This window comes from Rhipicephalus microplus, chromosome 9 (genome assembly GCF_043290135.1).
Source record: "Rhipicephalus microplus isolate Deutch F79 chromosome 9, USDA_Rmic, whole genome shotgun sequence".
In the NCBI taxonomy this organism is placed as follows: domain Eukaryota; kingdom Metazoa; phylum Arthropoda; class Arachnida; order Ixodida; family Ixodidae; genus Rhipicephalus; species Rhipicephalus microplus.
In genome coordinates this window covers 3,794,991-3,811,806 of record NC_134708.1, presented here as the reverse complement: position 1 = coordinate 3,811,806, position 16,816 = coordinate 3,794,991, and the positions used below count along the sequence as shown (strand labels likewise).

General features: G+C 49.5%; 1 protein-coding gene across 11 annotated transcripts in view; it reads left to right on the top strand.

Annotated features, from left to right (window-relative positions):
• Positions 1-16,816, top strand: part of LOC119163336 (cyclic GMP-AMP synthase-like receptor) — a 109,390-nt gene that overhangs the window by 50,145 nt on the left and 42,429 nt on the right. For all 11 annotated transcript variants that reach the window (XM_075872995.1, XM_075872997.1, XM_037415316.2 and 8 more), the window contains one exon: positions 3,261-3,488. In XM_075872995.1, coding sequence (XP_075729110.1) covers positions 3,261-3,488 — 228 coding nt within the window. The remainder of the gene's footprint in view (positions 1-3,260; positions 3,489-16,816) is intronic.

Below are 16,816 nucleotides of genomic sequence, written 5' to 3'. Positions count from 1 at the left end.
AGGCTCATGGGTTTGGTGCCAAAAAGAGGGCTGTATGGTAGCTGTGCACATTGATGAGCCATGCACAGTTGTGCATGCCATATCTTGGTAGGGATCAGCAGATGATTCATACCATTGTACATGTCATGTTCTTTCCACTCCATTTGCACTGAAGATAGGCAGTGTGAAGGTTGCTGTGCCTAGGTTGCTGTGCCCGAGGACTGGCGGTAAGAGGGTGAGGGAGAGCGACGTCGGTTAGTTGAGCGGGACATGCGTCCAGAGGGTGACAGGGAGCGGTCCGGTTGGGCGGTCCTGGATGGCGAAGCATCGTCTTGTTCCACGTGGATCAGTATCCGAGAACCAGCAGGTGGGTGTCGGGAGTTGGCATAATGCGACCATGGCTTCCAATTCCAAGATGTGCGGCAATGACGTAAAATATGGCCAACTCGTCCACAATTGAAGCAAATCGGCTTGTCATCGGAAGTTTGCCATTCTGTCGAGTTCCGGTAACATGGGCGGTTCGGTCCGCGGGACATATTAGGTGTACTGGGGCAGTTGTTAGTAAAGTCGGTCAAAAAGGCATAGCGTCGGAAGTCCGGCGTTGGCCAGTTCCTGGCGCACAACACTCTGGATCAAAGAAATCGTGGCATGAAAGTCGTCGGGGACCCGGACTTGGTCAGACAGTGGAGATGCTGCCCCGATTTCGCAGCGCATGATGCGCCCAATATTGTCGGAAGCAGCAGGGGCTGGTGGCAAACGGGCATCCTTGCAGGTAGATGTCGAAGCCGTGTTGGGAAGGCGCGAAAGTGTGGAGTGATACGACGACTTTTCGCTTCTTTGAAGCGTCGGCATTCGTTAATAACGTCGTCGACGGTCGATGAGTTATGAAACACGAGGAGAGTGAAAGCATCATTGGCGATTCCTTTGAGGATGTGCGCGACCTTTTCAGATTCCGGCATCTTGTCGTCAACCTTCCGGCAGAGGGTGAGCACATGTCGTATGTACGTAACATATGACTCGGTGCAGGACTAGAGTTGGCACGCTAGTTTTTTCTGCGCAGCAGGACGACGCCCAATGGTCTTGCCGAAGAGATTGATGAGTTTCTGTTTGCAGATGTCCCAACTCGTGATCTCTTCCTCGAGGTTGGAAAACGAAACTTTAACTGTGCCATCAAGGTAGAAAATATTATTGGCCAACATGAGCGTCGGATCCCAGTTGTACATAGCGTTCACTCGTTCATACAGCTGAAGCCATTCCTCCACGTCAGTGCTGTCGCTGCCCGAAAAGATGCCTGGGTGACGCGGTTGGGTGAGGACGACGGTGCCGTTCGTAGCAGCTGGATGCGGCGCTGTTGGTTGTTGCGTAGTTGGACGAAGCATGGTTGTGGTAGTCCTCGAAGAATCGCCGTTCTCATCTTGATCAGGCATCGCAGAAGCAGCCAAGGAACGTCCGTTGCGTAGAATCATCGTGGATGTTGACTGTGGGAAGACCCGCACTCTCCACCAAAATGTTACGGGAAAAAGGCATCTGAAAAATATATTTACTTTAGATAAACAGGCAGGCATACAATATGGAGCCTAGTCTGCACGAGCTCGCACTAGACATCATCCTCTTTCCTGTTATGTTCATCTGTAGCACCCCGTAGCAATATAGTTTTTTTTTTTTTTTTTCAAAGCAGTTTCCAGCAGTGTTGTACTTCTGTGGTCAAATAGCTACATGCCATGATGAATGCGTGGGTGCGATTCCTAGCTGTAGAGCCGAAGATATCTGCATCTTCCTCATGCGCCAGCCTTTCTGCAAAACAAGCTCTTTAAGGCTGTAGCGTTAAAATTTGGAGCCGGTGACACGCACAGGCACACACCCAATCGGACGTGAAGCACAAACGGCGAATCGGAGAGCAGTGGCTTCAAACTAGGGCGTGGTGAGAGCGGCATGCGCGCTTTCCCTGCTACCCTAGCGGAGTTTCATGACAGAGGGGGCATAAGTGCTGTGCCCGATTTCGTGACGTTTTCAGGGCACCCGAGCGAGTGCAGTTTCGCCTCCTCAAGAGTTCTTGCTCCGTAAACAAGGGATAAGAAGAAACACGTACAGATGAATACTGAACTTACAACTAAAGTTTATTTCCGAAATGATGCATAATACAAAAAAAAAGAACGAATGCATGGACGAAAAATTGCAGATCAATATTTGTAAAAAACCAAAATGAGGAATCAGCCTATGTCATTTCCGAGGGTCATGTGTGCGAGGTAAGTAGTGCACTTCTTTTTCTGTTACTGCCAAGTCTTCCAATTTCTGCTGCCTCAATTATCTTGTGCGTTAATTGAGAACCTCATCTCCCCACCCCTTGGCACCTTTTGAATAGAGGTTTCCATTCAGGAGTGCCACATGTTCTGCAACGAAGGGCTTTGTTTCGGAAATAAACTTCAGTTGTAAGTTCAGCGCTCGTCTGTGTTTCTTTGTATCCCTTGTGCATTTTTGCACCGTTGTCAGTATAATGGACCACCAACCTGCCCAAACATTTGCTCTCTTGAATTCCGCTTTGTTCGCTGATACAGCTGCATTTCCTTATGTCAGCAATTTGTTGAGTTATTATCAAGGCGAAAGCCATATGTGCCTAATCAAACACGAAATTTGGCTGTCAGCATTGGTGTCCCACGGCATAAGAGACGAGGGGGGCAGAAAATTACCGTCATGTTATGACGTCACTATGCTAGTGTCCTGTGGTGTTGGGAAGGAGTGCTGCGAAAAATCATCACCACGGGGAGGTCACCATATGATGTCACGATGCCGTCACATGTCACTGAAAATCCTGGCATCATCATGGTGTCACTGTGATGCTATGTGATGTGATGCAATGTCATACGATGACATCACCTCATTACGTTATATCTTGTTTGAAGGTGATCAGATCATAGAGGCAATACGAAACCAAGAGAAGGGCCTCTGATCTTGGAGGCAGTGCACTGTGTAGGAAGCCTTCGAAGGATGGCAGGGTAGGTCAATACATCAACCGAGAAGGAAAAAAAGGAAGATGGCTTCTAGTCATCTCCAGCGCCCTGTGAATTCTGCAGGTTGGATGCTAAAAGAGTTGGTGGTTAGTCTTACTTCGTATTGCATTCAAATTTGTTGCTGTTGCATTGATGACCCATTGTGGCGAAACTGTCACTTGTTTTGTATTATATATGTTTCTATCATAGTGCAGAAGTGAAACGCTAAAATTCTAGCGAGATTCAGGGCCATACAAACTGTTTCTAAAGGCTTGGTTCACTGGTTTTTTCCAGATAGTTGCTGAAAGGCCAGGTCATGTGAGCTATATGCTAACTATGGCTTGCAAAGAGCGTCTTAAGAAGACCATGGACGGCCGAGAAATGCATTGTTTGTTTAAACTCTTTACCACCGATCTCAAGTTTATGCCCACATGGTGGCGGGAGTGGTTTCAATCTGTTGTGGACAAAGCCCTGAAAAATTTTACACCACCATGTGCCGAGGATGGCTCTCAACGGTTCACAGTGAGTGCTTTGTTGTTTTTATTAGAAAAACTAGCCCTGGGAGAATTCATTCATTAAAGGGACTTAGTACTAAAGTAAATTATTACGTAGGACAGGTAGTAACCGTGGAGCTTAACCGCAAGATTGAAGTAACTAGAGGAATGGGGTCGAGCACATTCGGCAAGCATTCTCAAATTATGAATATTAGATTGCCACTATCCTTGATGAAGAAGGTACAGTCGAGCCCGACTATACCGAACCCGTTTATATGAAATTATCCCGTATAACAAACAGTTTCCAATATGGCATATTTACATTGAGAATATTGTTACCAAATATGTAATTTAGGTATGTTCACCTGTGTAGCGTGGAACAAGGTGGTGGCAGAAGAAGACGTTCGGTTGATGGCAAGAGCTCGCTGGTGCACATTCACTGCTGTATACCATCCAGTTGACCGTTACGTTGGCTCTGAATAAACCCCTCTCGTAGACGTAACAGAGTGGTGGAGGTGTGGGATACGGCAGGTCGACGTACCACGAAGCCACAGCTGTTCGGAGTTCGCTGGAGCCGTCGTCTTGCCGGTCTGCCACCGACAACAACTGTCATGGCCAAGAGCGAAGGTCGGGAATCAACTCCCTCAACTTCGCGCAGGTCTAAGCTGGCTACACCTAGGCATCACTACATGGAACCCCACCCGTTCACGGGAATGGCAGGAGATGTGGACGCGTGGCTAACGCACTACAAAAGGGTGAGCCGGTACAACCACTGGAACTCTATCGATCAGCTGGATAACGTAGCACTGTTTCTCACGGACACTGTACTGATGTGGTATGGAAACCACGAGGAGTCCTTGACAACAAGGGCTCTTTTTTCTCAAGAACTGAAGAAGTGTTTTGGTGACTCCGACTCAAAGAAGAAAAGCGCGGAGCGGACTATGGCTAGAAGAGCTCAGACTCCTGGAGAAACATGCACTGCTTATATAGAGGACATTCTTAAGCTTTGCAAGATTATAAACCCGCAGATGTCTGAAGAAGACAGGGTCCGATACCTCTTGAAAGGCATAGCAGAAGACGCTTACAATTTTCTGATAGGTAGGGATGACCTCACCTCTGTCTCCGACGTCCAATATCACTGCCGCACGTTTGAAAAACTGGACTCGTCGCATTGCCCCGAAATTCGGTAGGCTGGCAAATGTGACAACGGTCGCCAGCGTCGACGTGAGCCCACCCACCGACCTTGCCGCTACTATTCGGGCAATAGCGCGGGAAGAGCTGCAGCGACAAAGTGGTGGGGTTGACGAAACCATTCCTCATCCACCTATCAATCCGCCCTACTACACGGCGGCGCCATTAGCTCCTTTGCCACCATCGGTATGTGTGAGACGTCAGCGAAACTGGAACTCCGTGACCACGTCGTGACTCATTCGCGGCCGACCAGCGCTATGGCCAACGCCTTCGTCACGGCTCCGCCGCACAGAGGTGGGCAGCCCCCGCTCAGCAAGCTCGTCACCGACCCTCCACAGCTGAGCGGTCTCAGCATTGGTTTGGCGAGCGTCCTCCACCAGTCTGCTACAACTGTGGCTATGAAGGCCACATTGCCAAGTATTGCAACTATTGGCAGCCGCCAAGGTAAGACCGATCACCGAGATATAACCATTCGGGCGTTACCCGAGCACCGACATTCCCGGGAAGCGCGTCTTACGAAATCTTAGGACGGCTACGAAACCAATCTCCGGCCTCTGACCGCAGTGTGACACCACCGCCTGCCCCTCGCGCCAACTGATCACCATCTCCTTGGCGCCGCCACTCCACGCCTCCTACAGAAAACAAGCCGGCCCGCCCGTTGGAGGTGAGGTCGCCGGACAGTCTTCGATTTCAACATATATATCTCTGTTTGCTTCCATGTTTAGAAATAAGGTTCGAGTGCTTATCGATGGGGTACCAACAATGGCGTTGGTGGACACAGATGCAACCGTGTCAGTGATGAGTTTAGTTTTCACCCGTCTCCTTGGACGAAGAGTTATGTTTCGTTGGGACCGTCCTGATACCTTTTGGGGAGTGAGCGGAGAGGTGTTACAACCTGTTGGTGTCTGCACTGTGACTGTTAGTTTGGCGTGCCAGAACTTTGTTGCAGAGTTTGCTGTTCTCCCTCATACTACACATGACATTATTCTGGGACTCGATTTCTTGAAGCTATGTGGTGCCACTGTTGATTGTCGCGCAGGACAAATTACAGTAGATTCCGATATTCGAGTTGCGTTTATAGAAAACTACCTCTGTCAGGAAAGTGCTCTTTGCGTGTTCGTGGACACAACTGTGCCGCCATTGTCTGCGAAATGTGTCCCTGTTGTTTGTCACCTGCAAGCGAGAAAACATTTGACGCAACTGTGGAGCCCGTGCATCTCAGTTGCATAAAGAAGACAGTTTTAATACCCTACTGCACGCTATCGGTTGCGCAAGGGCATACTGGTTTATGGGTGATTAACTGCTCTGACGAACCAACAGTGCTGCCGGAGGGTCTGAAACTTGCAGAGATTCGTGAACACCAAGTATTGTCGCTTGCCATCCTTGAAGAAAGCAGCGATTGCCCGGATAAGACCCATTGCGATAATCTGCACGCCTGGGACACCACTATTATGGCTATGATTGACAAGTCACTCAGCACCAAGGAACGTAATGAGCTGGCGAGTATTCTGTGCAAACATGCCGGTATTTTTGATTTCGCTCAGCACGATCTACCATCATTTCCTGCTTCTCCTATAAAGCACCGAATCGACACAACATACCACAGACCTCTCCGACAGAAACCATATCGTGTATCGCCTTCGGAATGCGCAGTGATCAATGAACAGGTTTGTGAGATGCTCAAGAAAAATGTAATTCAAGAATCACGTAGTCCGTGGGCCGCTCCAGTAATTCTAGTGAAGAAGAAGGATGGGACATGGCGATTTTGTGTTGACTACCGCCGTCTCAAAGCCATCACTAAAAAAGGCGTATACCCACTCCCGCGGATTGATGATGATATCGACTGTCTATCATTGGCCTCTTACTTTTCGTCTGTGGATTTGAGGTCAGGCTACTGGCAGATTCCAATGCACGAGGAAGACAAGGAAAAAATGGCATTTGTTACAACAGATGGACTATTTGAATTCAATGTGCTGCCGTTTGGACTCTGCAACGCACCTGCAACTTTTGAGCGCTTTATGGACAACATTCTGCGTGGATTGAAGTGGGAAGTGTGTATGTGTTACTTGGACGACGTTGTAATTTTCGGGCGCACCTTTTTGAGCACAGCACGCGCCTTGGCCTCGTGCTGGACTGCCTAAGCAAAGCTCGCTTGGTGCTCGACTCAAATAAATGTCGTTTTTGAGAGCGCCAAACACTCGTTCTTGGACACTTAGTAGACAAAAAAGGCATACGACCAGATCCCGCCAAGACGGCCGCAGTGGAAGCATTTAAGCAACCTCACTCGGTGAAAGAACTGCGCAGCTTTTTGGGCCTTTGTTCATACTTTCACAGATTCATTCCTGGCTTTGCCAATACCGCATACCCGCTCACGTGTCTGCTTCAGAAAGGTGCGCAGTTTAACTGGACCCCTGATTGTGAGTCTGCTTTTTCGGAGTCAAGTTTCTTTTGAGTTTTCATCCGATTCTTCGGCACTTCAATCCTCTGGCTGCCACTGAGCTTCACACAGACGCCAGCGGTGTTGGTGTAGATGCTGTCCTGGTTCAACGCTTGGATAACCAAGAACACGTCGTAGCGTATGCAAGTCGCTCACTCAGCAAGTTTGAGGGTAACTACACAGTCACAGAGCAAGAATGTCTTGCAGTAGTCTTCGCAGTGCAGCGCTTCCGGTCCTACCTGTACGGACGCCCCTTTACTGTCATGACAGACCATCATTCTCTCTGCTGGTTGGTCAATCTGCGTGACCCATCTGGTCAGCTGGTGCGCTAGGCATTTCGTCTACAAGAATATGACTTCACGGTTTCCTATAAAAGTGGCCGACGTCACGCTGACGCAGATTGTCTTTCGCGACTAGCGCTTCCAACGGCGGAATGAGACGCGGACAACTTCGACACCTACATCGCGTCACTGGACCAACCATTTCCCGATGCCAAGACCTTTAAGGATGAGCAACAAAGGGACAGCACCATACAGCAACTTCTTGCTACCAAACCAAAATCATTGCCTACACGCTTCTGCATCCGAGACGGGCTAGTTTACAAAAAGAACTACACCAGCACCGGTTCACGATATTGACGTGCGTATGTGCCAGTGGTGAGGACAACGAAGCAGCGCGAGTGTCTTTGGCCGAGGGCAAAAGACGAAGAAGTCGTTGCAGTCTGTTTCCTGCGATCGATAAATCGTATTTGTTTGAGGCGCTTTGTGTGCTCGTCAATCTCGCGTCGTCACACTGGTGGAAGTGCTGGGTATGTCTTCATGCTTGGCACCCCTTCGCAGACCCGACATTCAAGCCCGGAATCACTACCACCCGTCGACACACCAGTCCACCGTTCCAGCCGCCGTCTGCGAGGCCTAGCTCCCGAGCTCAATCCCTTTCCAGAAACTGCCAGCAATCGCTTGCCTCCTTCAACCACCATGGCCACTGCAGCTACATCGCACATGACACTTCAGAATCCCATGATTCCTGACTGCTTTCATGGTGAGACCTATGAAGATGCACAAGACTGGCTGGACCAGTTCGAACGCTGCGCGAAGTACAACCAGTGGGCCACCCCAGAAGACAAGCTCGCGAATGTGTACTTCTACCTGAAAGGCAACGCCCAGACGTGGTACATCAACAGGGAAAGAAGCATGGCTACGTGGGATGACTTCCGCAACCAGCTGATTGACACCTTTAGTAGTCTTGACAGAAAGGAGAATGCGCAACGTCTCTTGGAAGCTCGAATTCAAAAACCAAACGAGAGCGTCGCTATGTTCACCGTGGACATTACCCATCTTTTCGGCAGGGCGGATCCTGAGATGCCGGAAGACAGGAAGCTGCGGTATCTAATGCGAGGCGTGAAGGAGCAACAGTTTGCTGGGCTTGTGAGAAATCCGCCAACAACAAAAGCTGAGTTCACGAAAGAAGCCACAGCTATTGAACGGGCCCTACAGCAACGGTACCGCCAGCAGAACCCGGTCAACGTTCGAGCGAGTAGCCCTGTCACGACTGCGGCGAGCCTCTGCGACAACGACAGGCCTCTGCGGGAAGTCATCCGGGAGATTTTGAGGGAGGAGCTTCGGCAGCTTGGTTTAATTCCAGCAACTGAACCGACGCCGGCATTGTCTTTTGTCGCTGATGTTGTCCGGGATGAGGTCCGCCATGCTCTCTCTTCATCCGGCTATAATGGTGTGCGACGACATTTTACTTATGCTGATGCAGTCCGATGCCCCGTCGTCGCTCCTTCAGCACAGCAGACCCCAATAACTGGACCACCACCAACCCTGCAAACACAGCCACTGTCAGCACCGACCACTTTCGCAACCTCACCGATTCCTTCGACAAGACGAATGCCGTATAACCAACATGCCCCACAACGTAGCCCCACAACGTGGCCCAATAGTGAGTCTCCACTTACCTACCAGCATCGGAAAACCGATTTGTGGCGTACCGCTGACCGTCGACCGGTATGCTTTCATTGTGGCGAAGCTGGGCACGTCTACAGAGTTTGCCGTTATCGCGACGCTCAGTACTCGAGATTTCCTCGCTACCCTGATTACATTGCGTACGACGATCAACGCATGTACAACTACGCCCCTGTGAACACACCGCCGCAGAATCCAGTAACGCCCAGATCACGTTCTCCATCTCCTGCGCGGCCCAGTTCACTTAATCGTCGCAGTTTTGCCGACGTCACCAGGGGCAGGTCCCCTAGCCCGCGACGGGGAAACTAGACGCAGCGACCTCGGGGGGTGGGGTTGCCAATATTCGAAATTCCGAACAGCCCCCATTGCAGACAAATGACAGCTCAAAGCCATCGGTACCGAAGAAGACGTCAGCAACGACTAATTCGACGAATGAGACAACTGCCGACGTAACCGACGTTATCAGCGCTGACCTCGTCGTTCACATTGACGGCCACCAAGTGACGGCACTTGTGGACACTGGCTCCCACTTTTCTATAATAAGCCTACAGCTAGCCGAAAGACTAAGGAAGGTGAAAATGCCATGGCAGGGACCCAATATAAGAACTGCAGAAGGTCAGTTGATGACACCGGTTGGAAAGTGCACGGCCTGACTCTTCATTGCTGGTTCCACCTTTGTTGCCACCCTCGTCATTCTCCACGAGTGCTGCAAACAGCTCATATTGGGAATGGATTTCTTGCGCGAATACGGGGCTGTGATTGACATCCGTGACAGAAGCGTAACGCTCACTGTAAGCTCGGAGACTGCTACAGATGAGGAACACCAGCCACCTCGCTTCCGTATTGCCGATGACAACGTCATACTGCCGCCACGAAGTTGTTCTCTCGTATCCGTGCACTGTGACAAATTACAAAATCGTACTGGCATCGCTGAACACATCAAGGAGCTCGCATTCACTAGCAGCATTTCTGTTGCCAGGGCTGTCATCACTGTTATTGACGGATGCGCTCAACTGCTATTGACAAATTTCAGCAGAGAACGCCGACACATAGTTAAAGGCACGGCTATTGCCTATTTTGACGAACTCTTGCAAACAGAAGATTGTCATTTAGTGGAGGAAGCAGCAGCGCCTACTATCACTACAACGACACCTGTAGACGTTGGTCCAATGTTATCTCCCATTGAGTGAGACCGCCTTCTCACGCTGATCAACAAGTTCCATGGCTGCTTCTCATCCACATCAAAAGTTGGTCAAACGGCACTTACGAAACACCGCATCATCACGGATCCCAATGCTAGACCCATCCGGCAAAATCCTTATTGAGTCGCCCCAAAGGAGCGTGAGGTAATTCAAAAACAGGTGAAAACGATGCTAGAAGATGGCGTTATTCGGCCGTCTAACAGTCCTTGGGCATCACCTGTAGTACTCGTCAAAAAGAAGGACGGTAGGTTGCGTTTCTGCGTCGACTACCGTAAGCTTAATCAGATCACAAAGAAGGACGTCTACCCTCTGCCGCGTATTGATGATTCATTAGATAGACTACGAAACGCACACTACTTTTCGTCTATGGACTTAAAAAGCGGCTACTGGCAAATTGAAGTGGATGAGAGAGATCGTGAGAAGACCGCCTTTGTTACGCCTGACAGACTTTATGAATTTCAGGTTCTTCCTTTCGGTTTGTGTTCGGCGCGAGCAACGTTCCAGCGTCTCATGGACACGGTTCTGTCGGGACTTAAGTGGCAAACCTGCTTGGTGTACCTCGATGACGTGATTGTCTTTTCGGCGACTTTCGAGGAACACTTACGAAGGCTCGAAGCAGTTTTTGAAGCAATACGCTTAGCCGGTCTTACTCTAAAACCAGAAAAGTGCCACTTCGGCTTCCACGAACTTCGATTCCTCGGTCACGTCGTGAGCAGCCAAGGAATCTGACCCGACCCGGATAAAATTGCCGCCGTGGCAACCTTCCTGACGCCATCAGACAAAAAATCAGTGCGACGTTTTTTAGGACTCTGTGCCTATTATCGGCGGTTTATTGCTAATTTTTCGCGCATCGCATGGCCATTGACACAGCTTACTCGGGAAGATACCCCCTTCAGATGGGGCGAAGACCAACAGCAGGCATTTCACGAGCTTCGTCAGTGAATGCAAACACCCCCCGTGCTGGCCCACTTCGATGAAGACGCGCTGACAATACTTCATACAGACGCTAGTAATGTGGGTCTTGGAGCAGTGCTCGTACAGTCGAAGGACAACAACGAAAACGTGATCGCCTACGCCAGCAGGACGCTGTCCCGAGCTGAAGCTAATAACACTACGACGGAAAAAGAATGTCTTGCAATGGTATGGGCAGTCCTGAAGTTTCGTGCTTATTTGTACGGCCGCCCATTCACCGTTATCAGCGATCACCACTCTCTCTGTTGGTTAGTCAACTTGAAAGATTCGTCTGGCCGCCTTGCACGATGGAGTCTTCGGCTCCAAGAATTTGACTTCACTGTTGCCTACAAGTCGGGAAAACGACACACCGATGCCGACTGTCTTTCTCGGTCTCCTGTTGAGACGGCATCCCCGAACAACGACGATGATGACACGGCCTTTCTCGGAATTGTGGACACTGCCACCTATTCTCAACAGCAGCGTGGCGATGCTGAGCTGCTACCACTTATAGATTACCTACAAGGGCGAGCGAATAGCGTTCCGAAGTTATTTGCGAGAGGGCTGCCGTCGTACTGCTTGCGAAATGACGTTCTTTATAAGAGGAACTTTTCACCCATCGGCAGCAGCTACTTGCTCGTCGTTCCTTCTTCGCTTCGCCGTGAGGTACTGCAAGCCTGTCACGACGAACCTACCGCTGGTCACTTGGGTTATGCAAGAACATTGGCGAGGATAAGGCAGAACTATTACTGGCCAAGACTTGCCGAAGTTGTCAAAACTTACGTGCAGGCATGTCTAGATTGCCAGCGCCGCAAGCCACCATCCATCAAACCAGCTGGCCTGCTGCAGCCTGTTCGAGTGCCGGCGACACCGTTTGCACAAATTGGCATGGATTTTCTGGGCCCCTTCCCAAAGTCTGCCACTGGATCGTCGCCGCGGATTACCTGACCCGATACGCGGAGACAGGCGCTCTGCCACGGGCAACGGCAGCTGAAGCGGCGCGATTTTTCATCGAAGCCATCGTCTTAAGACACGGTGCCCCCGCAATAGTCATCACCGACAGAGGTACTGCGTTCATGGCCGAGCTTTTGGACACCATTTTCCGACTAAGTGGAACAGCTCACAGGAAGACAACGGCGTATCATCCCCAGACCAACGGGCTCACCGAACGCCTCAACAAGACCCTGGCTGACATGATAAGCATGTACGTGGATGTAGAGCACAAGAACTGGGACATCATTTTGCCCTACGTCACGTTCGCGTACAACACGGCTCGTCAAGAGACCACTCGGAAGACACCCTTTAGTCTCCTTTACGGACGCGAGGTTACAACAGCGTTAGACGCAATGCTCCTTCATGAAAATGATGGCAATGAGACAGACGCCGAAGAGTTTACCCAGCTAGCAGAAGAAGCCAGACAACTTGCCAGGTTGCGAATCACCAAACAGCAAGACGACGATGCCAAGTATTACAACCTCCGGCACAGACCCGTCATATACAACGTGGACGACAAAGTATGGGTCTGGACACCTGTTCGTCAGCATGGGCTTTCCGAAAAGCTGTTACAAAGATACTTCGAACCCTACAAGGTTCTGCGACGCATTAGTGACGTCAACTACGAGGTTGTTCCGGACGGCGTGCAGTTTTCAAAGCGGCGCAGACATTCACCAGAAATTGTCCACGTGCTTCGGCTGAAGCCTTACTTTCAGTGACTAACTGTGCAGTTTTGGTTTCGCCTTGCTTCTCAAACGTTTAACATCGGGTCGATGTTTTTTTAAAGGGGGAATAATCATGCGCGTATGTGCCAGTGGTGAGGACAACGAAGCAGCGCGAGTGTCTTTGGTCGAGGGCAAAAGACGTAGAAGTCATTGCAGTCTGTTTCCTGCGATCGATAAATCGTATTTGTTTGAGGCGCTTTGTGTGCTCGTCAATCTCGCGTCATCACAATATCTTCTGGTGGTTCTGAAGAGTCTTCGCGTTTATGTCTTACAGGCTATGCATGATGACTCAACATCCGGTCATCTAGGCATAGCAAAAACTTTTTGCTGTCTCCAAGAAAGATTCTACTGGCCCAAAATGCGCCAGACGACGGAACAATACGTGTCTAGCTGTAACGAGTGTCAAGGTCATAAGCACCCAACAAGTGCTCCTCCAGGGCGATTACATCCGGTGCCAACCACTAGAACTCCATTCGAGCAAGTCGGGATTGACCTCCTTGCGCTCTTTCCCTGGTCTTCTGATGGAAATCGCTAAATAGTCGTCTGCACCGACCATTTAACACGATACTGTGAGACAGCTGCCATATCATTGGCAACTGCAGCCGATGTGTCTCTCTTCATGCTACGTTTGGTAATTCTTCGACATGGACCTCCCAAAATTGTAATCAGTGACCGTGGCCGACAATTCACAGAAGACGTAGTGAAAGAGATGCTTCGTGTCTGTGCCTCAAGGTTCCAGCACTCTACACCAGATGCTCCCCAAACCAACGGTCTAACTGAATGAACGAACAGAACTCTCTCGAACATGCTGTCTATGTATGTCGCATCAGATCACAAGGACTGGGACAGTATTCTACCTTTTATCACATATACATTCAACACCGCACAGCATGAAACTACCGGCTACAGTCCTTTCTTTCTTCTATATGCTCGACCACCTCGTCATACCCTGAATACAATCTTCCCATGTTTAGACCATCACGATCCCTGCATATTCGAGATCATCTGTCGGGCAGAAGAAGCTAGACGGCTTGCTTATTTGTGCACTCTTGCTTCGCAAGACCGCTCGAAGGCACATTTTGACCACCGACGCCGACACGTGACGTACAATCGCGGCGACCTAGTGTTGCTGTGGACACCAACTAGAAAACGCGGTTTGAGCGAGAAACTGCTAGCGCACTATGCGGGGCCTCATCTCGTTCTAGACCGTATCAGTGATTTAATTTACCGCATAGCGCGTCTCTGTTCGAACGACCGAAGGGATGCAAAAAATGAACTTGCTCATGTTGCACGTTTGAAGCGTTTTATTCCTCGAGAGACTGTTTGACTCGCCCAGTGGGCTTCGTCTCCGCGGAGGGAAATGTTACCACATATGCAATTTATGTATGTGCACCTGTGTAGCGGGGAACAGGGTGCTGGCAGAAGAGGACGTTCGGTTGATGGAAAGAGCTCGCTGGTGCGCGTTCACTGCTGTATACCGTCCAGTTGATCGGTACGTCGGCTTTGAATAAACCCCTCACATAGACGTAACAATATATAGCAAAAGTTACTGTTACATCGAACAGAAATAGCAACGACAAGCGATACATCAAACTCCATGCGCCTCAAAAGTGCCCCAGCAAGTTGGCTTTCCCTCATGGTGGCGGTGAAAACTGGTGGTGCCACCCTAGAAAAAAGGTTTAGACTCAGCTGTACATAAACGCCCCCCTGCAAAAAATTATCCTGGCCTGCTTGCAGCACTTACAGCTAATCAGAGGCCGTCGTGCTTTCTCCAAAGCGCAGATGTGGTACAAGTCAGCACCATTTTTTCTTTCTTTATGTTTGTGTGCCTGCTGCTGCCTCTCGAATTCTCATCCAGCGTAGTCCGTGCTCGTGGTGTTGCCTGTTGGTGCTCTGTTCTTGGCGCACTGTCATCATAGCTTGTGCAAAGAGGCAGAATATGCCGTTCGCAACGAAACTCAAAATTATAAATCGAATCGAGCGGGGTGAAAAGTCCGACGTCGCTTCTACGACCTCCTGCAACATCCAGCTGTGTTTTTCGCCCCCAAACACTACGTCTGTCTTGCAACCACTGGATCAAGGCATCATATGTGCACTAAAATCTGGCTATCGGAAGTGCCTGGTGGAGAGGCTGCTGCAGAACCTTCGTGTTGGCAGGGAGCTGAAGATCGACTTGCTCGGAGCTCTTTCTATGCTGAGTAGATTGTGGACAGATGTCATGGAAGAGACAATGCAGAAATGCTTTAGGCATGCCGGTTTCCGCATGCCTTAAGCTGGCAGAGTTCCTGGGTGCTATCGACGAATTGACATTCGATGAGTTCGTCAATGTGGATGATGATGTATCATCACGGGCCAGCTACAAGATCAAGACTACGTTGCATAGGTCGTGCCGACCACAAGTAAATGCGACTGCAATAAGGAAATTGACGATGGCCCGTTGCCTCTGAAGTGATTAGTGCACTTGCGTTGGGCTGACGGGTGAATATAAAAGGTTGCGGCCTCAGCTGCTCCGACTCGTTGGATAATGTGGAGGTGTGCGTGCTGTCGCAGGGAGTGAAGTCACTGAACATAAGAAAATCCAGGGCAATTTTGTTCCAAAGTAGGGCACCAAGTAAGCCACCGTATTAATAAAGTACCTTTCTTATGTGCCTTTGCATAATCAAATCTTATAGTGGGCCTATATCAAATTGTGCTATATATCGAACTAATAAACACTTTTTGGCGAGTTAGATATACCCGAGTTCGACTGTATATTACAGCTGCATCTTACCGGTGCTTACCTACGGAGCAGAAACCTGGAACTTTACTAAGCGGGTCTAACTTAAGTTGAGGACGACGCAGCGAGCAATGGAAAGAAAAATGATAGGTGTAACTCTAAGGGACAAGAAGAGAGCAGAGTGGGTCAGGAAACAAACAGGTGTTAACGACATCATAGCCAAACTTAAAAAGAAGAAATGCTCATAGGCAGGGCATGTAGCACGAATGCAAGGTGGTCATCACAAACTGGATTCCAAGAGAAGGCAAGCACGTGAAGGCGAGACGGTGAGCAGATGAGATTAGGATGATTGCGGGTATGAAGCGACAGCAGCAAGCACAGGATCGACTTGACTGGTGGAACATGGGCGAGGTCTTTGCTCTGCAGTGGGTGCATTCAGGCTGCTGCTGCTGCTGCTGAGGATTATTATGATGATGATGACAAAAGTGTAATAACAATTTTCGTCAGAGTGAAAGCTCAATATATGACAACGTGTAAAACGACAATATTATCAACAGCAGTGCCCTACTTCTCGAGAAATTGAGGTAAATACATGAGAATGCGTGTTCCATGAGTAGGAAATTTGCAAAATGATCCCAATGACCTCAGAGTTACTGCCAACAATTAATCACTAGTAATTGAACTAGCTGCACTAAATAAAGAACTTTTCATGCATCAAGAGACGTAATGAAATGCTCCTTGTTCGTATCTGTTTGATTCATGGAAAAAAGAACCTCTGCACGTTACTATGGGGAATGGTGGGGGTGGTTCAAAAGTTCAATTTTCGCCTGGTTGAACTGGACAGGTCGTGTCATTTAGCGGAGCCCAGTTGAACCGAACACGCCGGCCATATCAGAGGCCGTGGTAGAAAATTGTTCAATCGCTGTTGCTCCTGCTGTGGCTCCTGCTACTTTTGCTCTGCTGCTACTAGCGTCAGCGGCCACACAGTAAAGCCAGGCAACGTTATGCACAGCAACGGTGACGTGAGATGGCCACTTTCAGGTGGGTAATTTAAAGTGTGGTAACACAATTCAGACCACTGAAACATGATTTTATTTCAAAATAAGCACTTCCTTGGTACAGAACTAGCACTACGAGGTTTTTGGACTGCTATTTCAGCAATCAACATAGATTT